General features: G+C 40.1%; 1 protein-coding gene across 1 annotated transcript in view; it reads left to right on the top strand.

The window, feature by feature from the left end:
* Nucleotides 1-25,216, top strand: part of etv4 (ETS variant transcription factor 4) — a 99,820-nt gene extending 74,604 nt beyond the window's left edge. The window contains exons 10-13 of the mRNA XM_052038781.1: nucleotides 5,419-5,487; nucleotides 11,856-12,025; nucleotides 22,549-22,650; nucleotides 24,839-25,216. Of these exons, the coding sequence (XP_051894741.1) occupies nucleotides 5,419-5,487; nucleotides 11,856-12,025; nucleotides 22,549-22,650; nucleotides 24,839-25,060 (563 nt within the window). The 3' untranslated portion in view covers nucleotides 25,061-25,216. The remainder of the gene's footprint in view (nucleotides 1-5,418; nucleotides 5,488-11,855; nucleotides 12,026-22,548; nucleotides 22,651-24,838) is intronic.
* Nucleotides 25,217-25,479: the final 263 nt, after the last annotated feature.

Genomic DNA, 25,479 nt, shown 5'->3' with positions numbered 1-25,479 from the left:
GGTCAACACAGACATAGTGGGCTGAAGGGCCTGTTCCTGTGCTGTACTGTTCTATGTTCTAACATAGGCTATAGCTGGAGTAGTGTGTATAGTTCAGGTCACCAAACTATAGGAAGGATATGATTGTATTGGAGAGGGTGCAGAGGAAACTCACGAGAATGTTACTGGGATGGAGCATTTCAGTAATGAGGAGAGACTGGATAGACCTTGTTTTTCTTGGAGAGGAGGAGACTCAGAAGTGAGCTGATAGAGTCAAGCAAAATTATGAGGAGCAGAGATAGGGGAGATAGTGAGAAACTTTTCCCCATGGCTGTGGTATCTAAAACTCGAGGACATAGGCTTAAAGGAAAGAGAAAGAGATTTTGAGGGGATCTGAGGAGAACTTTTTCAACCAGAGGGTGCTTGGAATCTGGAATGCACTGCCTGAGTGGATGGTGATGGGGGCAGGTACTCTCATAACATTAAAGAAATATCTAGACAAGCAATTGAATCACCAAGGTATAGAAAGGTACAGACCAAGTGCTGGTAAACAGGATTAGTATAGATAGATACCTGATGGTTGCCATGGACATGATGTGTCAAAGGGCCTTTTCTGTGTCATATGACTCAAAAGCTCTAAGATCTTCATCCTATCTGGATTCTGACTATGAGCCAAAAAGGTTTCACACTGATTCCATTCTGATGTTGGCAGGAGTTTTGCTTTAAGCCCAGCTACCTGGCACTAATGTGGATGAAAAGCTGGCAGAGATGCTCCACTCATCAGCTTGGCATCCTACAGCTGATGTCCGAAATGCCTGCAGTTTTGTTCCTATAATCATTCTGCAGAGTAACCACCCACAAGGAACAGTGCTAAATACAGCTTAAATCCTAATGTGACGTTCCACGATCAACGATGATTTTAGACTGGTTATCTGTTTAAAATTGTTACAGCAGAACCTCTCATTATCTACTCCAGTGGAGTTGGCCCCCAGTGTATAATATAAATTGATAAATGGTCAGGAGAAAAACACATTTTGGACTTCTATGAATGGAGTGGCAATAATCTAGACATAGAAATAAACCCACATAATACAAATAACAAATTGAGTTGGACCTAAATTGAGTTGTGGGGTTCGTTTGTGTCTGCATACGATGTCCCTTAGAAAGCTTAGTCTGCAAAAGTCCTGATGGATAAGGTAAACTTAACGGATAAGTGAGCTTCCACTGTACATAGATCTTTTTTTAAACATTACTGCTGACAAAAAATTCCTTTGGTTTACTCAAGGGTATTTGCTTACAGAAAAAAATCAACGATAATCTATACATCAGTTAATATTTATAACTGGCTTAGTTCAGTGGTTACAATTTAGTTAATATCTAAAAAATTGTAAGAAAGTACGAACATTTAATACAGAGTTGAAAGGCAAGGATTTAAAAAAAGTCCTACACTAAATTCCAACAAACTGGGTAGGCAGAATTTATGTGTGTCTTGAAAGGAAGAGTATTATCGATAAGTTTCTCACCCTCTTTAAGACTGTTTTCATCTAATTCCAATTTTGTCCGCTAAGGTATCTGGAAGTGATTAATTTCATAAGAAACAAAAATTATACAGTGGTTGTAACCCTGCGGAGGAAGGATAGGAAAGTTCTGTATCACATTGAATAACCCCTTTTAGATTTTATTATATTTCTGTTAATGGCCGCACTGGGACAAATTACTACAATGGAATTGCTGAGTCTGACTGCATGAAAGATAATGATAAAAATGACTGTCATAACTTCAATCATCAACCCATTGAATTCATTGACAAATTTGTGCCAACATTAGATTTTAGGTAAAACCTTTAAAGAAATAAAATACAGTGAACAAAGAATGACAGTTGCTTTCAGATGAAGGTGCTTCTCTGTCTTAAAGGCCATGGGAGAAATAGCTGACAGTAGTAGTAAAAGTGAAGCATTTTACAAACCATTTCACTCCACTGAATCTTGTACCTATGACCCTGAGTGACCTCATAGAGGCTCTGCTAATATGTCAAGGGAGCAGCTAATTTCCTGCCTCAAGTCTTGACTACCTATTCCACATATTGCAGTTACAAGGCTCACTGAACCTATTTCACCAAAGCTGTTTCCCTTCCAACCCTGGAGTTAACCTTTCTGGACTCACAGTAACTTGTCTCCCCTGCCCCAAGGCACCTGGCCCGTGAGCCTATGCTTCCTGTCAATTAATCAAGATCCTGCAGGAATTTTAGTCTGGGTATCTGAAATTTCCTTCTTTGGTCTAAACGCAGATCTTCCCTAATTGCGCAGACACCAGATGGTGAGTTGTTATTCTTCAGCAGACAAGAGATGGGGAATAATGTTATAGAAACAACTGAAGTTTCAAGTTGATCTGATGGTTTAATAGGGCATAAGAAAAAGAAACAGGAATAGGCCAATCTGACCCTCGTGGCTGATCTTTTACCTCAGCTCCACTTTCCTGCACTATCCTTGTATCCTTTGACTTCTTTGATCCTTAATTTATTAATCAATTAATCACCATCCATTAATTGCCAGGATGGGACACACTCAATTTATTGAACTTTAATCAGAATACAACAATTCATTTCCATCATTTTCATCAGATTTGTCATTTTGTTGTTAGTTGGCCATGTGCAATTGAATGCAGATCAGCTATTGATTTATATAACTGCAGGTTGCTGCGTTTTGGAAAGTACTGTCAACAACCACTTCAATCTTCCTTTGTGTGATAAGTGAGTCCAACCACTGGTGTGTTTTCCCTTTGATGCCCTTTGACTTCAGTTTCCACCAGAGTGCCTTGATGCCACATTGGGTCAAATGCTGCCTTTTTGTCCGGGGCAGTCTCTCCCATCTCACGTCCAGAATTCACCTCTTCTTGGTCCATGTTTGAACAAAGGCTGCAATGAGGCTGGAGCTGAGTGTTCCTGGAAAACCCAAACTAGGCATCAATGAGTAGGTGATTGGTGAGTAAGTGCAGCTTGGAAGCATTGTCATTGATGGCCTCCATAACCTTGCTGATGATTGACAGTAGGCCTATTGGGCAGTTGGATTAGTTGGATTGGAATTGTCTTACTTATTGTGAGCAAAGCATATGAGAGCAATTTTCCACATTGCTGGACAGGTGCCAGCCCAGTGGAATGGCTTGAATAGAGTCATATAGTCATACATATGGAAACAGGCTATTTAGCCCACCATGTCCAAGCCAACCAGTAAGCCCCGATTCGTACTAATCCCATCTTTCGAATCTTGGCCCATAGCCTTTTATGTCCAGACAATTCAAGTGCTTGTTAAGACATTTCTTAAATGTTATCAGGGACTCTGCTTCTACCACTTTCTCAGGCAGGTATTCCAGGTATTCACCACTCTTTGGGTGAAAAAGGTCTCCTTCAAGTACCCAGAGACACAGCTGGTTTTCAAATGTAAGTCTTCAGTACTACAGCTAGGGTGCTGCATCTAGTGCTCTCAGCCATTTATTGAGGTTACATGGAGTGAATTGATTTGGTTGGAGACTGAGAATCTCCAGAGGAAGCTGAGATGGATCATCTCTTTGACATTGTTGGCTGTGACTGTTTCAGCCTTCAAGTGTTCACATGCTGGACCCCAGCATCATTGAGGATGAGTTTATTCTTGGAGCCTCTTCCTCTCATTAGTTGCTTAATTGCCCACTGCCATACTTGGTGTAGTAGGGCTGCAGACCTTGCATTTGATTCTGAGAATGCTTGGTGCTGTTAAGCATGCAAGTAGTCCTATATTGCAGACTCACTAGGTTGGGATCTCAATGTAATGATGGTAAATGCTGTTAGTTCCCCTCATTAGTTCAAACAAGTTGAATACAGAAAATACTATCATCCAGATAATGGTAAAAATGGTAGAGCATAAGCAGAGAGAGTACATCCTCTGGCCAAAGAATTCAGAACAAAGCAGCGTAATCTTAAAATTAGAGTTATAAGCACTTTAGAAATTGGAAACCATTTTTGCATGCATAAAGTAGTGGAAACTTGGAACTCTCCCCAGAGCCAATGGATGTTGGTTCTATTGAACTTTTAAGAATGAGATCAATATAATTTTATTGGGTAGGACCATCAAGGGACTTGGAAGAAAAGCAGGTAAATGGATTCAAGGTACAGTTCAGCCCTGATCTAATTGAACTGAAGGATGATCTGCTCCTGTCCCTGAAGGAAATGTGCTTGATTTATCAATTAGCACAGATACCTGACAAAGCACTATGAGCAAAATTAGGTCTTCTATGATCAACTCATAAATTCAGATATTATGAGACTAGAGATCCTTATACAGCAAGGAAGGGAAATTTGTCCTTAGTTGCACATGCATGCACAGTACAGCTCTTATTATATACCTTTGAAGTCAACAGAAATGAATTTAAGAATTAGAGTATAATATGCAGCTGGTTTTATATCTGGAATTGAGGAAGAATTTCTAAATTTCATTTAAAATGGTAAAATTTTATAGCATACGGTGTCTCTATTTGTTGAGACTGGCCTGCTCCCAAGAATCATTTTGTCTCATTTTGTCCTTTTGCCATAACCCTTTAAAAATTCAATATCAAAATAGGTATTAAAATGGAACAAAATTCTTGGATATCACTGACTGTTGCAATTGTAAAACAAGTATGAAGGGTGTCGTTAGCAAAATCTGGGATGTAGAAATCTAAAGTTAAGCCAAAAAAGATGGGTGCAAATGAATAAGCAAGCCTCAGTAGAGGTATACTTTGAAGTGCTTATTACACAATTACAACACTGCAGATTCAACTTCCATTATTAGACTACAGATTCAGAAGACATCTTACGTTCTTCTGAGTTTAGTATTTCAGCTTCTCACATTTTTTTGAATTCATATGCACTTCGGTTAGATTGGATCCCTCCTTAAAAATGTAAGTGGGTAATTCATCTACAGTTGTAGACGCTGATAAGGTGCAGTAGTATCTGCCAGTAGTTGTACAAACCTTTTAATATTCCTTTTCATTTGTTTCATCTTAGCAATCAAGTAAAAATTTATCCCATTAATGTCCAATGAGGAACATTGTCAACAATCTTAAAGCATTCCTTTTTAATTCCATCTATCCACCTACCCAGGGAATGTTCTTCTCACTGACTTCTGAGCAGTGTAAGTGGTTGTACAAATTGCCAGCACTCAACTTTTCAAAGTTGAACAATCCATCTGCTTGAACACAACAAGTAGTAAATTGAGTTCTACCACATTACAGAATAAATTACTGACCCAAAAATCAATATAACAACACTGTACCATTGTGCTACCATGAATCTGATCTCAGTATATACCTCAGCCAAGATGGCTTTTTTTAACCATACAATTATCATTGTTCAAATGAGGTGCTCTGGACAAGCCATTGGATTGAGGCATGCAATAATATTATTATTAATTGTTGTTCTTTATATTCCAGGCTTTTCATATGAGAAACAGCTGAGATCCTATAGCGATGATGCATCTGTAGTTCCTGACAAACTTGAAGGTTAGGACGTTTCATTGTGTAACAGTGGATGAATAGTGCACAAATGTTTTAAAATAACTGGCAACCAAAAGTTCAGGTTTATGATGGACAGTGCTTACATTTTACAATAGGTGACGTTCATTAAACACATTAGTTTTTGATCATTAGGGCTAATTGCATGCATGAATATCGATCAGAAGTTGTGCTCTCCTCCACACCTGACCAGCAGTCAGAGGTCAGTTGTGCAGTTATCCTGCACATGAGATGCACAAGGCATGAACTTGTCTAGCACCAGACACCAAAGACAAATTTAAACCCTCAACTCCTCATTCCCAGATCCAGGGAAATTGAAAAGCATCTCCTGGTTGCTCAATTTCTACCAGGGGCTCTGATGTTGAATGCTGTACTTATACTGAGGTGCACATTTTTCATAGCACACAGACAAGGTTTACATGAACTCTTCATTCATTCAAGTCCTCGATGTTTATCAACTGTTGGTTCTAATCTTGTGGTGTATCTGCCACAGTATCTGATTTTACAGTGGTTCAATTTTTATTGCTTCATCGATTGCTCATTTGCTTTTACCTGCCCTGGCAATATACTCTGGTATTCCCTCCCTAAATCTCTTTTCCTCTGCACTTCTTTCACCTCCAATAAGATGTTCGATAAAAACCTACCTCTTCATATCCATACCTTTAGTCACCTCCCCTAATATTGCCTAATGTGGCTCGGTGTCAAATTCTGTTTGATAATCCTTCTTGTGGAGTACCTTGGGAAATTTTCCTGCATTTAGGGCACTATATTGATACTAGTTACCTTTACTGAATGATACTACCTTAACCTTTCACTGGCCACTCACACTACTCAGGAGAAAGCAACTAAAATTTCAATATGTGTACAGAGCTCCACTCACTGGTCTCAAATGGCCATGAAAAGTTCCATATTCTTAAAGATGACCCATAGGACCATCTGGATTCTGTTTAACTTTGCTTCGGAGTTGAATGTGAATCAAGCAGTCATAATACAAAGCCAAAGTTGTGACAGACTACATTTTGCAGGTGGTTTTTCACCTGATGTTGATTAATGCCATTAATTTTGATTAAATACATTGCAATTCTTGTGTTGTTGGAAAGATAAAACAAGAATGTACAGCAAAACCACAATATAAGCAGGGCTTGATTTTTATTTTTACTATTGGGTAATTTGAGATTTTTGCTCCATAACTTCTGCTGAAAATGATAAATCAATGTATTAACAGAACATAAATATGAATTTAAATTTAAGATATATTTTCATGCAATCGTATGGGGATATCTGGAACTAACTGGGATTGGAGGAGAAAAAAGAAAGCACCATATTGATGAAAAGAAAGACCCTTCAGTTACAGAAAAATTCCTGGCAGTTTAATCTGAATATCTCAGTGTAACTGTGCCTTGGTTTGATTAACAAGAGGCAGTAGACTGTGTTTCCTCAATTAAGAGAGACCTGTGCCTTCAACTAGCTGATGACTGATTATGGCTTGAGCATTCAAATGTGCTTTGCAAAGTGTTTTCTTACCAATCCAATTCAGAGAATCCATCAATTTTAAAAAAAATACATGTATATAGTCCAGCACTTTGCAAAAGTCCATTATTATTTGATAATAAACAATTAAACGAAGGTGTCGCTTTTCAATTGGTAAGTTGTATTATAATAGTTATAAAAGTGTGACCACATTTTTAACTAAAATATTTCAAAAGAAGGAAAATAATTATTCTTTCTGGAGCATTATCTAATCTTGGTATCACAGTACAGGCAACTCTTGCATTCTGGTGGGGTTTGTGTTCCCAGAAAATGGTCTGTTTCACGATTTTCTGTAATGCAAAGCCATGACATCTGCACAAGCATCAAGAAATGCGAGTTGAAAAAAAAATATTTTTTGTGTTTATTTATTTATTTATTTTTTTCATGTAAATTTTATAAGAGCATATTTTTATTCCGTATCCCATATTTTTGGGTGGTGATTTGTGAATTCTGTAAGGGTGAATTTCCATTACCCAAACTGCCATAACACAGGGGGTCGTCTGTATCATACAAGAAGAGCTGGTAGGAATTTAGAAGCATCTGCCAACTTAGGGAACCAACCCATGCAGCTACAATAACAACAACAACAGCTAGGCTTAAGCCAACCTCAGAATGTGCTTACTTGGACCATAACACATTAGTTAGTCATTTCTAAGCACATTGGGACCAATTTGTTGATTTAGCCAGTTATTTTTTCCCCTGCCTACTTAATGAGCATAGATAGATTTTCCTGCAGGGATCCTGCCAACTCATGTGGTCATTGGGTAGCACACAGAGTGGTGGCAGCCTGAGAGTTGTGGCTTGCCAGCACTCGCATTCTGTCTTCTGCAGAGACTCAGCTGATGGAGCCTCTTCTTATTGAAGGAAGCTGCACTCTTGCGTCTCTGTGATATCACCCAGGGGACAGGAAAGCTTGCCCAGCTGATTTGCTGGAGGTCACTTCAGTAACACCCCAATCAACACTCTACAGGTACTGTAAGTAGGCAACCTAGAGTGATCAAATGCTCCCTTACCCAGTTTTCTCATTGTTGTAAGACCTTGGTACACCTGCCTGAGGGATCTTCTTCTTGGAATCAGGGTCAGTGGATTGTCTCTGTCTCCAGATGTGCTGCAAGCCACCTCCAGAAGCATTGATGCATTAAGTTGGAACTTACAGGAAGAATAACAATCAACTCTGCTGTAATTTACAGCTCCAATTCCTTGCAGTTATATTACAATGCTGACCTCTAGGAGGGACACAAAAGGAACCCTCTAAACAAGCTCTACCTCAGCTTTAGCAACCACTGAACAAGGGTAGAGACACCAACATGTTCCAGGACTTGTCTGTGGAATTCTGTCTGTATTCAAAGTTCCTTCTCCCTTTCTTCAGTCAGTAACTTTCTTCCACAGCAACCTTTAGAGGTGTCCTGAGATGCAGTTTGAGTTGTAGCACAACCCTCTCCCCCCTTTGATGCTCTTTTTATAAATATATTTTATACAAAAATCTCATCTCTTATTTTGGGAGTGGGGGGGCGTCAGTTTTCACCATCACACTAATGTAGTGGAAGTAAAAATCATTGTGGTTCCATTAATGTCACCAATACATTCTGCTAATTCTTCAGCCAAGAACAGAGTTTTAGTTATAATAAAAGACTGGACAGACTGGCTTTGTTTTCCTCAGAGCAGAGAAGGTTGAGGGAGAACCTGATCAAGGCAGACAAAATTATATGGGGCATAAATAGGGTGAATGGTAGGAAACTTTTCCCACAGCAGAGATCTCTAAGAGTAGACGGCATAGATTTAGGGTGAAAGGTAGGAGGTTTAGAGGGGATGTGAGACAGTATTTTTTTCACCCAGAGGGTGGTTGGAATCTGGAATGCTCTGCCTGAGGGGAGGTGGAAGAAGACAGGTATTCTCACAATATTTAAGAAATATCAAGACAAGCACTTGAATGGCCATAGCTGCACACCAAGTGCTGGTAAATGGGATTAGTATAGATAGGTACTTGACGGTCGGCAAGGATGTGGCAGATCTAATGACATGAGGAGCAGAGGATTTGCAACTTGAGTCATGAATGATGAATTGGAATCAAAGAATTGTGGACTGCTTGTATCTATCTTGTGGGATTATCAGCTAGTTTTAAGTCAAAAAAAAGTTATGAGTGACCTGATACAGTGTTTAGCCATGTATGAAAGCAGCAGAGGAAAGATAACAGCAGAAATGTCAGTATTATTTCTCCTTTCCTGGAACGGGACATGCTCATATTGTCCAACGAGAGAATAATGACAGGTCTGAATGTGATGTTGTCCTGGAACTGTAATCTCGTGTGAATGATGCCTAGAAGTCTTGAACTGAACTCTGTAGGTACATTCTTGTATCACAACCACAAACAATACAAAGTACAAGAAATTTCCATTTTCTCTACAACGCATTGTGGTAATGCTGTGTTCCATGTATACCATGTGTTTTAAAACATCAAATATAATTTGTGGGAATGAGTGAATAAATGGCCTGGAGTGGTGATTTTGTCCAGTTCAAATAATACCAAGTAAACTAATGCAGTCCTTCCCTGAAGAAGCTCAAGTTAAGAATTGTCTTGCCCAGCCTAAACTTAATATCAACTTGTGATATTTTAATTCATGTCATTGTGGAAGTAATGGGAAGGCAAAGGCTATGACACAGATCGTAACTTATGTTTACTTATTCCATTTGCACTGTATGATCAGTCTTGATGAGGGAGGGGTAATGAAGGTTGTGGAATATAATTTTTACTCTGACAATCTTAATCCTAAAACTTGTGAAAGATCCAAGTAAAAGCTGTTAATGCAGCTCTTTCACAAACCAAGCCATTCCTGGCTGGGCACATTTCCTCTTAAGGACCCTAGTGACTTCTCCATTGGAAACAGTGGCTCAGCCTGACTCCAGTGGGAATGGACTTTATTACCATTTGCTGAACACCATCCAGCACAGGAGCCTCACAATGAAGTGTGAACATAGCTATTGTGTTGTGTAATAGTCAGCCTTTTCCCTCAGCTCTCTGGTTTGTATAAACTATGAGGGAAATATTTGTTTCAGACTTTCTCCTAGTCAGACTGGACCATCATTGCATGGTCTGTTTTGTTTTATTTGTTCCTTTACTTCTGAGGCATTAATATTAAAAGAAGTGTTTAAACACAAATAATTTTCTAATCCAACATCTATCACTTGAAGGTAGCAGGTTTCATGATGAAAAGATATTACATTCTTCCTAACTTCTCTCGCACATACTTTTTCCTGTACTTTCACTACATCGAAGGCAGGACTCATTTCCCATTCTTCTTTATTAATCACCTAAAATTTATGGAACCATTATATGCTTTCCTGTTGGTGTTCTTTGTTAATACTTAGCAAAGATTAAGGACAAAGACAAAAAAAACAAGCTTGACTGCACCTATACACTAGATTAATCAAATCTTGTACTCTGTATTTTTCTTGGAAAAACATCTTCATTGATCATGGCCATGCATATTGTTCCTATTGTTCTCAGCAGTGCTGCTTTTTCCCCAAATGGTTCACCATTCCCTCCTCCACTGCCTCTCTTACTGTCCGGTTTACTGGGACCGGCCTTGCTTTTCTCCATTGCACCTCTAGTGAATGTTTCTCTCCCCACTGCTCCCGTCAGTTCCAGAGGTCCCACATTAATGGCATCCGACACTAATGGCCGTGTCTTGAGATATTGGCAATTTTCCGGCTGACCTCTTTGCTCTGGCGGTTGGTTCTGCCCTGAGCTGATCTTCACGATCCACATGCTCTCCATCACCAAGACTACAATCTGCACTCTTGGATCCCCAGAGTCCTAGACCTGCGGTAATTCTTAGGTTACTGCAAAATTGTGGAAATCGTAAAGTCCTTATCACATTCAAACCAGGTTATTCCAACTCTCTCCTTGTGCTTTCAACCTCAATGAACCCCAACTTGATAATTACCAAGAGCTCCATTATGCCTGTACTGTTTACCCTCATCCTTGTTGGCCAGCACTGACTCCCTGGATCCCACAAGCAGTTTAAATTCCAAGGAGGGAGGAATTCAGCTTCCCTCAGTAGTTTAATATGTGAGTAAGGATACTCAGCTTCACCAACTGAAAAGATATCAAATGTACGAAGATGAGCTGAGCCAGCAATAGAATACACGTACGTTCACTGTTAGCAACCAAGGACAAATTTCACCACCACTCCTGTGCCCCACCCCCACCATTTCTCTGCCTTGAAACCCCTCACAGCCTCTGAAACCCCTCATGCATACACCCACTTCTCACAAGCATACACCCAGTTCTTCACATATTGTCCCCTTCTCTTGTGCACTGTGTTATTGTTCAACCTTTTAGTTACCATGGAATCACTAAATGGAACTTCCTCCCTAAGTTACTCTGTCTTTTAATTTTGGACCTTCTCAGAGCTCACTTTGTTCAACCTAGCCTAAACATTTAACGTATACAAAATCAACTTCATTGTTATGACCTGCTCTTAATTATTCTTTCCTGGGGTATCAAATTGGTGGAACCAGTTATATCCATCAGTGATTCCATATTAAATGCTCCCACATTTAACAAGCAACCAAAATAAATGTTACCCAATTGCTGTTCTTAATGTATCTTGTCCTGCTATGTGTTCTTTTCAACCATGATTTGTCATGCCCTTGTGCCTTTGTCCTTAACCTAGGTGTCTCAATTTAAAAATTCCCATGATCTAGCTCTGTAGACAAAGCTAAAAGCAATTAGTGAGTTACTCGAGCAGTTATATGACAATGCAGGACATTGCTATGTTAATCTCCCTGGTGGTTTCAATGAGAAAGTTGTATTTGTTTGACAGGTGACATCAAGCAGGAGATCAATACATACCGCGAGGGTCCTTTATATCAACGCCGGGGTTCTCTGCAGCTGTGGCAGTTCCTTGTTGCCCTCCTGGATGATCCATCCAACTCCAACTTCATTGCTTGGACTGGCCGAGGCATGGAATTCAAACTTGTTGAACCAGAAGAGGTGAGAAGGCAGATTGAAAGGTTACTTATTGTTTGCTGTGAGGCAGTTGGTACATTTTCTAAGTCATTACCCAAAGGCTAAGGAATGGAAGTCTGGAAGTTATTTTGCATGAACAGCTAAAACAAATGGAATTGAACGGCAGCTTGAGATCATGGGATAGCTCCCGCTACAAAGGAAGGCATAGTGTGGAATAGGTAGCAGGAAGGAACTGAGTGGGAACTCTGGATAAAAAAGAAAACAAGGATGGAGGAGGGAGGTACAGGAGGAGTAGATTAAAACTCGGTTAGCGGTGACTGTTAAGGTTAGCTTCAGATGAGTTACAGCCTGTCTCTCTTCATATGTTTGATAGGCTATTCACGATAAATAAGGAACTTACACAGAAAGGGACAAGGACGGACACTGTCCCTCCACTCACCGACCTCAAATAATTATTGAAAATAACATCAGGCTATGGATGCACACACGTACAATTACCCCATAACATTAAAGACACACACACACACACACACACACACACACACACACACACACACACACACACACACACACACACACACACACACACACACACCTTTAAAAGACATCAAATCTACATGATGAAGAAGGCTTTTGCATGCTGGCCTTCATCGATCACGGCATTGAGTATAGGAGTCAGAGTGTTATGTTGCAGTTGTACCAGATGTTGGTGAGGCTGCATTTGGAATATTGTGTTCAGTTCTGGTTACCCTGCTATAGGAAAGGTGCCATTAAGCTGGAAAGAGCACAGAGGAGATTTACGAGGATGTTGCCGGGATTCAAGACACTGAGTTATGGAGAGAGGTTGAGCAGGTTGGGACTTTTATCATTGGAGTGTAGGAGAATGAGGGGTGATCTTATAGAGGTGTATAAAATCATGAGGGGCATAGATAGGGTGAATGCACACAGCTTTTTTCCCAGGGTTGGGGGATTAAGAACTAGAAGGCATAGGTTTAAAGTGGGAGGAGTGACATTTAATAGGAACCTGAGGGGCAAGTTTTTCACTCAGAGAGTGGTCTGTATATAGAATGAGCTGCCAGAGGAAGTGGTTGAGGCAGGCACATTAACAACATTTAAAAGGTACTTGGACAGGTACATGGATAGGAAATATTTAGAGGGATATGGGCCAAATGTGGGCAAATGGGAGGAGCTTAGATGGGAATCTTGGTCGGCATGGACCAATTGGGCCGAAGGGCCTGTTTCTGTGCTGTGAGACTCAATGACTCTACATTCTTATGTAGGACTCTGAATTTGGCTTTAAATATAGAAAAATGTCCAAAATTGCAAATTAAAATATAATTAACAATTAAATAGACATGGAAATAAAGGAGGAGATATTATGAGGATTGACCAAAGTTTGATCACAGAAGTGATTTCTATGGAGATTCAAAGAGGAAGAGGGTCCTGGACAGCCAGAGAGGTTTAGGAAGGGGTACACAGAATATAGAGAGTAGGGAATTAAAAACACAGCTACTAATGATGTTGGAGGTTGGGGTAGGGAAAGAGACTGAACAAGTCAGAGGCAGAAGACCAAGGACAAGAAAAAGAGGAAGGGCAAGGGTAAAAAGCTAGAATAGTGAGAGGCAAGATCATAAAGGGTCTTAAACACAAAGAAGAGTTCTTTAAATTTGAGGCATAGTGGTAAAGTGAACCATTGTTGGTCAGTGAGAATGAATGGAACTCAGGGTGGAACTACAGACAATCAGCACAATTGTGGATAAGCAGACATCTAAGGAGGTCAGGAAGCTGGCAAACAGAATGTTGAAATGGTTCAGTGGGGAAGTAGCCATGAGATGGATGGACTACTCTCTGAGTGGACGTAGCTGATGATGTGGTGGTTGCCTTTGTGTTACCTGTGCATCAGAAACACTGATTCAGCTGGAGACAGCAGCCATGAAGAGAGAAGCTGTTGATAAGTGTTCAAAATTTGTTGTGGGATCAAAAACAATGCCTTTACACTTAACAATATTCAGCTGATGGGAAGTGTCTCGAGGTGACTGTGTAAGTGCCATTGTGTTCTGATAATTCAGAGTATAACCATGTAACATCAATCTCACCACACCAAGCAAACAGTGGAGAGGTATTGAAGGAGGAGGAGGATGTGGCCATCATTATTTAGAGAGACACAAATGACTGCAGATGCTGGAATTTGGAGCACAAATGAGTCCAGATGAAGAGTCTCAACCTTAAACTTCAACTATTTCCCTCCACAGATGCGGCCTGACCTCCTGAGTTCCTCCAGCATCTTGTTTGTTGCTTAATATCTTAGAGAGATCAGGAGAGATGTATCATGGTTACAATGACCAAGACTACACTTTGTATCTTTGATTAAGACTTTGAAGCTGTGGAAAGGTGGAATTCTGTATGAAGAGAAATCAACAGAGTTGATAATGCATTCACAGACTTTTGAGAAAGTATATTAGTTGGACAGAAATCTGCATAGATCTAATTCTCATGAAAAAAACCTTTTTATAGGTTATTTTGTTCCACTATTTTGAATTAGTAGAAAAATATATCGTATAAACAATGAACTAATCGAAAAGATACAACATGAGCCTCCCTTGAACCAGAAATGCTCCTTTTTGAGAGATCAGATGGACAGGCACCATGGGCAATAAACATTCTGTGTCTATCACACTATTTACATTATGTGGGAGGGTTAATAATGACTTGATTTCTATCTTTACATTTATATTTCTGTGGAAACTTTAAATCATTGACAATCATTACCATGGACTATAGGAGATGGATATTACAGTTAAAGAAATAGATGGTTGTTGGGCTATAACACCAGGGAGTCTTTGAATGTAGTAGGTAGCACAGAGGCTAGTGGTGGATAGTAAATTTGGGATGTGTGACAGCAGAGGGGGGCTTACAGATTTCCTATGAAAAAATATAATGACTTCTTTTTGGGGGATGGGTCAGCATTGGGAAGAAAGGCAGCATGGAGTGGAAATTGTGAGAGGATGAAGCTTGAAGCTAAGAAAGATCTGATTGGTTGGGTTGAGGGGCACAGTATAGGTTGAGTTGGGGGAGAGTGGAATTCCTGAAATGTATTTTCTCAGCATAACCTGAATGAACCTGCATAATCCAAAACATCCTGAGGTGGACAAGTTCTCCATCAGCACTGCCTCCCCATGACCATACCTTTCCTTCATTTTGACTATAACCCACCCTGCATTCTGAACTGATCCATATCCTCAAACTTGACCTAAGCCAATCATCTGGATCACTGAAAAAGCTTTCCTGACTGTTGCAAGGAACCAGCATAAACTGGTCCAACTATGCTTTTAATGCCTTTTTAAAAGCGTTGAAACCACTCATGTGAAGACCTTTAAGGTGATCTTCAGCAATTACTGGGAACATCCCTTTTAAATTGTGGGTAAGGTCCTTGGAGCTTGAGGTTAGGGTTTGATCTTGGGCAGGAGGGAGTAGCAATTGGAAGTGAGTGCCAAGAGAGGCTTTAAGCAGGAGAGAAAGATGAGGTAAAACTGTTGGAAATGGATGCAGCAGTCCTGTTGCAGAAGGTAAAACATAGAAAATATGCACATTGGCAAAACAATTATATAAAACAGATGGAGTTTGAAAGGAAAATACACACTAGAATGGAATAATAAATAAAAGATTAAACCCCAAGGCCAGAAGGAGCTGGCTGTCAATGTATTAGTGTACATTAGGGACTTAGAACAGCCATAACGTACCATCTATGTTCATAACATCACAGTGATCAGCTAAACCATTTCAAATTAAGGTACAAAAAGGAGTGCTATAGTGAATAATGCTAGACTTTCCTGTAACTTCTAGTAGCTGATTATAACATGTTAGTTAAGGAGAAATGCCTGAATAAGGGAAATGTGGTCATAAGATAGATGAGGAGTCCCTTTTGGCCTCTCTTGGTTTATACAACTAGAAAGGGGCTGCATTGTTCTCTCCTACACACACAACTGCTCCTTGAGTGTTTTTTAATCTCTAACCTACCCACAATCTGTTTCAGGTACTGAACTCTAAATAAGAGACATCCTTCTATGTATCACTCTCTCAAAAAAAAACTTTGAATTTCAAACTGTTTCATTTTCCAGAATGATTTAAAGCAAGCATTGTTGAAAGTTTACCATTGAGTTTTGCTCCATTATGAGGTCACCCGTGCAAGAGCCAAAACAGATTCAAGGAGAGAGTCATTATAACCAGCTTAGCACTGGAAGCTGATTCAACTGTAACAAAGAAAACACATGATCGGCCAAAATAACATCAGATACCTTATATTTTTCATTAGCCTGTATCTCAAATAATTGAGCACTGTTCTGATTATATGGGAAGAATACTTAAAAAGATTTAAACAAAAGGTAAAAATTGTTGCACAAAATTCAGCTATTATGTAAATAGCTGTTCTTGGGGTTCATTTCTAATACTGATTTTGTCTTCATTGTCACCTTAGCACCTTACATTTGGAGGCAGTTCTGAAGACAGCTGAAATTTGATTCCAGCTCCTTCATGTAAAATAGTTGAAATCAAACTACAAGATATCATTTGCTGTGGATTCCTCTCAGGATTGTGGCCAAGCACCCACCAGATTTTCCATCTATCATGCCTGAATTCCCAGTTTGCTCTCCTGGTAGTCAAAGCTCTCCACCAGAAGTGTAGCTTTCTGAACTGAATGATTCCATGTCCATCATTAACTCAGAGAGAAATTGCTGAATTTTGGAAGTGCAGACAATAGAGTTAGATCCTTTCTAAGCAAGCAGAAATTTGAGTGAAGATCTCTGGTTGTCCACCTTGTTGATTTATGTGTGACACAGAACATTTAGTTATATGTGACCTATTTCTATTTGCTCTCAGGTTCAGGCTCACCTCTGTAGCTGGGATTCTCTAGTGTTGGTCAGGAGGTAGCTTTATTCATTGTTTCTGTGACGTACCCCACCTGCCTGAATTACAGTGAGCTACATTGGGGTAGATCCAGGAAGCCAACCAACTGATGCATCAACTATGGGAGCTCCATTTGACTTTGTAGGCAGGACCAAGAGATCTAAGTGCTGCCCATGGGGTACTGAATCGGATGGATATGAAGAGGCAGTGCATTCAGTCAAACCATAAGTACCTGTGCAATTTGGCCACTTGTTTATCTGCCAGATTCCATTAAGGACTGACGGTCCAGCTGATCTTACCATCTAGGGATTTGTGTGTAACAATACAATGTTTGCATGAGTGCTGCTCAATTCTTAGATGGTCAGATTAAGACAGGGCAATTGAACATTACATTTTGAAAAATTCCATTAGAGGTGGTAGACTTGCCAAGACCACAGCTTGTTTCTACCTGATTTATAATGCTGATTATACTGTTGTATTTCAAATAAATTCCTTCACAGCCAGGAGAGAGAATTGAAAGTTATGTAGCAGTTAAGTCAGGTAAATTTGAGTTATAAAGCAGGAACTTTCAGATTAAGAAATAAAATGCACAGTTAGATTCTGATAAATGATTCAGTTAAGCAGTTTGTTAAGAAATATTTTGTTAAGATTAGTATTGCCCATAGAAACTAAGTGTATACAGGTCCTTCCCAGGTTAAGGCAGGGTCCCATTCCTGAGGAGTGTTCAAATCTTAAGTAAGAACTGCAGCCATGAACTGAGTTCCCACCCAGCAGAAGATGCCTGCAGAGGTGGGTTGTCCCAAACGTATAGTCTGGAGAAGTATTTTAAATCTTGTTTTGCCATTCTTAATAATAAAGTTAATAGCGACAGATTTAGCCCGAGCCTATCTCAGGCTGATAATGATATTCTTTCAAAAGATTTTACTGCAGACGAGGTTTTAAATACTATTGATGGTTTTAAAACAGACACTGCTGCTGGCCCGGACAGGGTGTCTCTAGATAGGATTCGCAAAATGGACATCAAATTGTTAACTAAAACGTACTCTTCTTGGGTTCGATGCAGCAAAGTTCCAGCTAGTGTCAAGAACAGTCGCCTGCAGCCCCTCAGCAGCTGGCAAATCCATCTCACTGGTCTCCCAAACCCTTGACCATATGTACGGGCTGTACACAAGTTGGGCATTCATAACCTGGGGAGGACCTGTATCAATACTCCTGTTGAGTAATTAGTCACACACCACCTAACCCTGCATCTCCAACCTTCTGCCCTTCTCTCCTGTTCAGGGTGTAATTTTACAGAGGCCCACAGCACTTGCTACTATTCTCTATGTCTGCACTGTGAATGCCACACAACACCTTGTCCTGTTTATTTGTCCTCCCAGTAAAAACTACTCAGTGTCTTTGCTGTTGTAATTCACTGAACCATGTAACACTTGTAGGATAACAAGTGAAGGGGGGAGAAGAATGTGTTAAATTGCTTCTCAGTGCCAACATCCATCCAGTGATGACTGCTGGCAAACACAGATGTGTGGCTCTCAGCCAAGCACAAGTTTGGCTCACCTGTAATGTTTAAAGATTAAACAGCTGGGCCACTCAAAGACACCTCTTTAAAAAAAAATTACTCCCACTTTCACCAGCTCATTTCAGCCCTCTACATAAAGTTACAAACTTCTCCTGAGGTCTCTGTCTGCATTCTTCATTTACTATACTTTCTTGTGGGAAAGGTTTTGGACTTTGCTCTGCCACACCAACCTGTTGAGTACACTAACTCAGCCGAGGAGATGATTAACCAGTACCATGCTGATCTGCAACATGGTCATCATGGTACAGCCTGTCATCTGGCACACTCAATTACTCTTGATTTATGGACTTCTGTGATAAGATTGTTCTCTCTCCCAAATGTACTGTCTCAGACTTCTATCTCACTAAGGTGGCCATTGTGTGAAGCTAGACAGCGGGCACTGGCAAGGTATTCACCTGTGGGCGTACGTCACAGCCTTGCTTCACCCTGTCTACACACGTATACTTTTTGGCAGTACTTACTGAACAGCAATGAGAAGTGGAAATTTTCATGTAATTTCATCTCTCCCTGGTTCTGAATAACACCGTTATTGAGATAATGTATCTTAAAGAAATTAGTATTTGAAAATAAGTGGTGGAGGAATAAAATGGGAGTAAAAGCCAACAAATCCCGAGATGACAGCCTGCGTCTTATGGTTTTAAAAGAGATAATGATTTTCCAGAATGCCCTGGATTTTAAAGTGGTCCTCAAGGTAGGGTCATAACTCAGCTATTCAAGAGAAAGAGAGAGGGAAAGAAAATCAAACTAAAGACCATCTAACTTGACATTAGTAACAGGGAAAGCGTTGGAATCAATTATTAGGGACATCTTAACAGAACACTTAGAAAATTCAACAGAATTAAGTGGGCCGCCATGGATTTATGAAAGCAAAGTTGAATTTGACAAATCAGTAATCACTGGCTGGATATCGGGATTGAGATTTTTGGTGATTATAACCAACAGAATAGGTACAAGGGAATCAGTGGACGTAGTGTATTTGGATTTCCAAAAGCATCCAATAATGTACTGGACAAGAGTTTATTGCACATATTTAGGGTTCATGAGATTAGGGGGTAATATATTAGCATGGTTTAACAAACAAAAAACAGAGAAGGGATACACAACTTACAGGGTGTCAGTTCTGTGGTAATCAGTTCTTGGGCCTCAGCTTTTTATAAATTATCTCAATGCCTTTGACTAGGGGACCAAATATGAAGGATCCAAGTTTGCTGGCAGCAGAAAGCAAGGTGGAAAACTGATGTGTGAAGAGAATATAAAGAGGCTGCAAAGGGATAATGTGAATTAGACTCTGAATATAAAGGAAGTTAGTGCCGTTACATGAAGTCTGACTTCTTATTCTTCCTTGCATTCTTAAGGAACTGGACTTGGGTCATAGAGCCATAGATTCTTACAGCATGGAAACAGGCCCTTTGGCCCAACTTGTCCATGCTGACTGTTTTGCCCAGAGAGCTAATCCTATCTGCTTACGTTTGGCCATAGCCCTCTAAATCTGACCTATCCATGTACTTATCTAGATGGCTTTCAAACATTGTCAATGTGCCTGCTTCAAATCACTATTTCTGGCAGCTCATTCCAAACATGCACCATCCTTGCATGAAGAAGCTGCCCCCTGTTGTCCCTTTTAAATCTCTTCGCCTCTGATCTTAAACCTATGCCTTCTTGTTTTTAGCATCTCCTCCCTGGGATGAAGACTTTGTGCCTTCACCTAATCTATGCCCCTCATGACCTTATATACGACCTGAACTGCTTCCTGAACTGGGTTCTTCCTGAACTGCTTAGCTCAGAAGCACCAAGCCACAAGGAATACCACACAATGTTAATTACAATGTGGGACATCCACAAAGCCCAGGACAAGCAATTGCTTTCTTCCAAGCTGTGCATCATTTTTATTTGCTGACCTGGAAAAGGCATCATTCCCTACCCAGAGCCAGATGCTGACAGTTGAAAAATCATAACGTTCACATCAGAGCAGTAAGCTGATAAGCTCAGTGACATACCCATTAGCGTCAATGTCTAAATAATGTATCTGTTCAACAAACTTACCCTCCCTTGATGTTCAAAGCTGACAGAAAACATTACACATTCAGACATATTGTTAAATGAAGAGTTAGTAGCGTAGTTAATGCACTAAACCTTTGGGATATTTAAGTCTATACTGCCTTTTTAGGGGAAGTAGCTAGTTTAGCTCAATTTAATGGTGACACAAGAGACTACAGGTGTTGGAATCTGGACAACAAACCCTGATGCAGGGTTTCGACCTGAAACGCCAACAATTCCTTTCACCCCCACAGATTGCTTGACCTGTTAAGTTCCTCGAGCAGGTTGTTACCTCAGTTTAATGCTGTTCAGAGGTAGAGGTGAATGATAGTTCTGATCTTGGCTAGAGGCATAGAATCTTACAGCACAGAAACAGGCACTTTGGCTCACCACATCTAACTTTACTCACCAAAGATAGTTACAAATTGTACTTCTGGTGTATAACCAACAATATTTCAGTGTGTTCATTGCAGCTGCGGAAAATATTAATAAGACTGTGTTCAAATAGCCAACATCACTCAGTGTCCAGAAAATGGAGTAGGACTAAGTAGTTCATTTGGGGTTGGCAAGATATAACCAACGGGATTCCACAATGAAGAAAGTAACTTGGATGAGTTACCAATCCCTACCAAATCCCTATCAAACTGTATCCCAAGAGGCAACTTCAAGAGAGGAGGAAAACTTGGAATAAAATTTTAAGTAAGTCGATTTTAGTTAAAGAATGTAGCGCAGTTTTCTTTGCTTCTAGTGAACACACCTTCACCAACGTGAAGATTTTCAGATGCAGCTTTGAATTTCATTCTTAATTCTAACCACTGAGCAATCAGCCCATTTTTTCTTCAGTTATAAGCCATTTCTACCTCAATATTTGTGCTCTTCCATGCATTCAGCTCCACAATTCCACAGATGCTGATGCCTAGCTAGTACCTTACCTAAGTGACCACATGTATGCTATTCAGTGACAGCAGATGATTTTATTGCCAAATCCATACTTCCAGCGGGTGACTTCAGTTGGACTTATTTTTATTAACTAAGTTCAACACACTACCACTGTTATATATGTGGATTCAAACCAACCTACTGAAGATGATTTCAATATCCATTGTTTTAAATACGTACCTGCCGCAGTAGAGATGCCACAACAGTCAATATTACAAAGGAAATGTGACTTATTTTTAAAAGTGCCGATGTTGGAATTCCGATGAAAAACAAAAAAAAAGCTGGGGATACTCAACAGGGTAAAAAAGAGAAAGAAAGACCTTATTTAAATTAACCCCCTGGATGTTCCTAAACAATTTACTGTAAATAAAATACTTCTGATATGTAGTCTCTGTTGTACACTTTGGCAGTATATTTGCACGCAACCACCTTCTGTAAACAGCAATGTAGGAATGACCAGGTATTTCTGCTTTCACTGATGTAGCTTAAGGGCTGAATATTGTCTAAGACACCTAGAATAATTATCATGCTCTATATTAATGGTTCATCAATAACTAAGGAAAGCAGATTGGCCAGCATTTCAAATGGACTCTTCAGCTGTATGGAGACACCTGAGACCGCAGATGCTGGAATCTGATTGAGTCCTGATGCAGGGTATTGACCTGAAATGTCATCAATTCCTCCGTACCCCCCCACCCCCCCCCCCCCCCCCCCCCCCCCCCCCCCCCCCCACACACACACACACACACAGATGCTTCCCAAACTGCTGAGTTCCTCCAGTTTTGTGTTTTTATTTTCTTCAGCTGTATGATTGTTTCAAAGGTCTACATCCAAATGCTAACATACTATGTGAATTTAGGCAGATGCTTTAGCTCCTATAGTCACTGGCAGGCCCCAACTGGTCTGCTTTGTTATCTTGTTTCATGCCCCTGAATCTTTTCAGACTTCTGAGTTCATAAAACTTGACTGCAGAAAAGACCAAATAATAATAATACCTTCAGTTTACATAGCCTCTGAACAGTTGATAGTAAAGAGCAGAGTCATTTATTATTTGTGAACACATTGTAACCAGAATTTCCTCATTTTACAGGTGGCAAGACTTTGGGGAATGCAGAAGAACAGACCTGCCATGAACTACGATAAACTTAGCCGTTCCCTTCGCTACTATTACGAGAAGGGCATCATGCAAAAGGTTAGTTTAATTCACTCATTAAATTAAGAACCTTAATAGTGAAATATAAGATCTGTATCTCCATCAAGATTTTTGAGTATCAATTTTCTTCATTGTTGGTTATTTGTTTAAGATCTGCTGTCTAGCCCTAAAAACAGAATTTATATTTGGAAGCTCTGGGTGATTGCAAAATAAGATTTGCAAGATTGCTATCAAACTGCTGCGTTATAGCTATCAGGAAAGAAAGAACAGGCTGGGGTTCTCTGGTAAAGAGTGGGAGGCAGGGATGACCAAATGGTGGTCTTTAAGATTTTGCCAAAGTAGACAAAGACAGTTGCTCCATGTGGGAAAAACTGAAAAGTCAGATATGTCCTTACCCAGTGAGTGACCAGAAAATGGAACTCATACCCACAGGTTAAGATGAATTGTATTGCTGCATTTAAGGGTAAGCTAGGTAGATGAGAGTTGAAAGCTATACGGATAGTGTTCAATGAGGAGTGATGAGAGACAGAGAGAAGCATACTCATCAGCATAGAACTGGTTGAGCCAAATGAGCTTCTTCCCTGTTGTATATGTTCTGTAAAATATTTACAAAGATAGTTTATCTATAACTTTATTCCTCCCACCTCCCCTCCCATCCACAGCGAGCTCTAAGTCTTATGGTTTATCCCCAGCCAGCTAACACTCTGTCATTGGAGGTCTCCTGCCACCATTCTCCATCTGGCTGCAGTGCCTTCTGTTGCAGGTCACTGATCAAGACTCCAGTTCTCAGCAGCCCAATCATAGACAGGCTCCAATTCATTCATAAAGGAGAGCACTGTCTTTGTAGCCCAGCAAGCTAGCTTTAAGTTTAACCTCCCATAACGTTTGGCTGATCTGTCAGTGTATGCACGCTTGCAGAGTGATCAGTCTTGTTGGGCCAGAATGGTGAAGTCAGCATTAAAATCTCTATGCAGGCCTAGACTGGCCATCTGGTAGTTCTGACACATGCCAGAGGGGTTGATGCACTCAAGGGTTGGTCTGAGTGGAAAAAAAATAAAACAGCAAATGTAATCAATGTCAAAATAACACGTGCTCTAATGCTCCTTGTTTTTATTTTTTTCACCGTGATTTGTATGCATTATTTATGATGTCGCCATGTTAAGTCACATAAAGCCTCGTCTTTTCAACAAGCTGGTTTGCTATAAATGCCCTGGCTGATTTTCAGTTCCTCCCACTTCCCACACCCCTTGAAGTCCAAGAGTTGTAACACAAACGTCTGTGCGATCAGGAAGCTAAGAAACTTTACATGGCTAAACTGTGTGAGCCATTGTAGGTTACGATGTGTGCTTTCACATTTTAAGACTGATATACCCATCAATTGCCTGATTGAGCCCAAGGAGAGAAATTGGCAGGTTTTGGCAACGGTGAGAAGCCAGATAGGGTAAAGGATAACAGATGTGTTTTTTTTTAATTAAGGGAGCGATAACATTTGTTAACAGTTGGAACAAGGTTATTAATATGATGAAAACATATTTTGTTCTGCATTTACTGTGGACTCCAATCTATCTGCAACTGGATCGGGTGCATCCTGATTGTATTATTAATGATTTGTGATGGGGAAAAATGTCAGGGTAAAATGCTTTTCAACCAATTTGCTGGTTCAGGAACTGAGCTCAAGTTTCAAATATTTCAATCTATTGTTGAGGTCCTTTCTGCTCTAAACTTCAGGGAAATATGGGCATTTCCCGATGTGGAATCGAGCAAGATTAGACTTCTGTCTGATCTCATGTGTCAATACAAATGGCTAAGAATTTCCATGCTGGTGAGGGGTGATATTAGGTCTTCCTAGGAAGCTTCTGTGTGTGTGTGTGTGTGTGTGTGTGTGTGTGTGTGTGTGTGTGTGTGTGTGTGTGTGTGTGTGTGTGTGTGTGTGTGTGTGTGTGTGTGTGTGTGTGTGTAAAAATGTTGGCTGAGGACAGGAGCAGGTTCTGAGCCCTCTCCCATGATCAAGCTACCATTAAAATTCATATCTAAAATCAAAAATGAAAAATGGTTGCGGGGGTGATGGAAAAATCTTTTTGTCATGAACCATTAATGAAATTTGAAGGGAAAAAATTAGGTGATTAATTAGAACCACGAATCAAGCAGTGAAGTGAGACATTGCAAGTGTCCTTTTATAGACGAGATATTTGCTCCCACATACTCCAATGGCCTTTGGTGTTTTCAGGTGGCTGGTGAGCGGTATGTGTACAAGTTTGTCTGTGAACCGGAAGCACTCTTCTCCTTGGCATTCCCTGACAATCAGCGGCCACTGTTGAAGTCGGAATTTGATCGGCATGTGAACGAAGAGGACACTGTACCCCTGTCACATCTGGATGAGAATACCACCTACATGCCAGACGCTGGCTGCATCAATTCACAGCACTATAACAAAGGATACATGTATTGATCAGCAGCAAGGGGAATACTTGGTTTTTAACCTCTCTAATTGCACTGCGGTAACTATTAGAAACTGGTAGTAATTATACGTTAGAATCTTGTTGCTTCAGAAGTACATATAACAAATAACCTGGAATATAAAGTCATAGCCTATGTGGTTTAAGAACATTGGTTGGTTTGTCTGCTTCTTTCTTGTATAAATCTCACCCCACTACATACACATATTATGCAAGCGACTTCAGCAGGTTAAGACAGAGCTGGATTTCTCAGCTGCCTCATTCATCCCCACGAAAGCAGCGAGTTGACATGGCTCCACCTCATTACATATTCTTGCTTCTCTTCAATATGCTTCCTTTGAAAACTGTTACTCGGTGCTTTATTGTTGAGTCATTCTATGCAACTTGTAAAATCTGTCAGAATATTTTGGTA

The sequence above is a fragment of the Pristis pectinata genome, chromosome 25 (genome assembly GCF_009764475.1).
Source record: "Pristis pectinata isolate sPriPec2 chromosome 25, sPriPec2.1.pri, whole genome shotgun sequence".
In the NCBI taxonomy this organism is placed as follows: Eukaryota; Metazoa; Chordata; class Chondrichthyes; order Rhinopristiformes; family Pristidae; genus Pristis; species Pristis pectinata.
The sequence above is the reverse complement of the archived record's forward strand: the minus strand, read 5'-3'. Positions and strand labels throughout refer to the sequence as shown.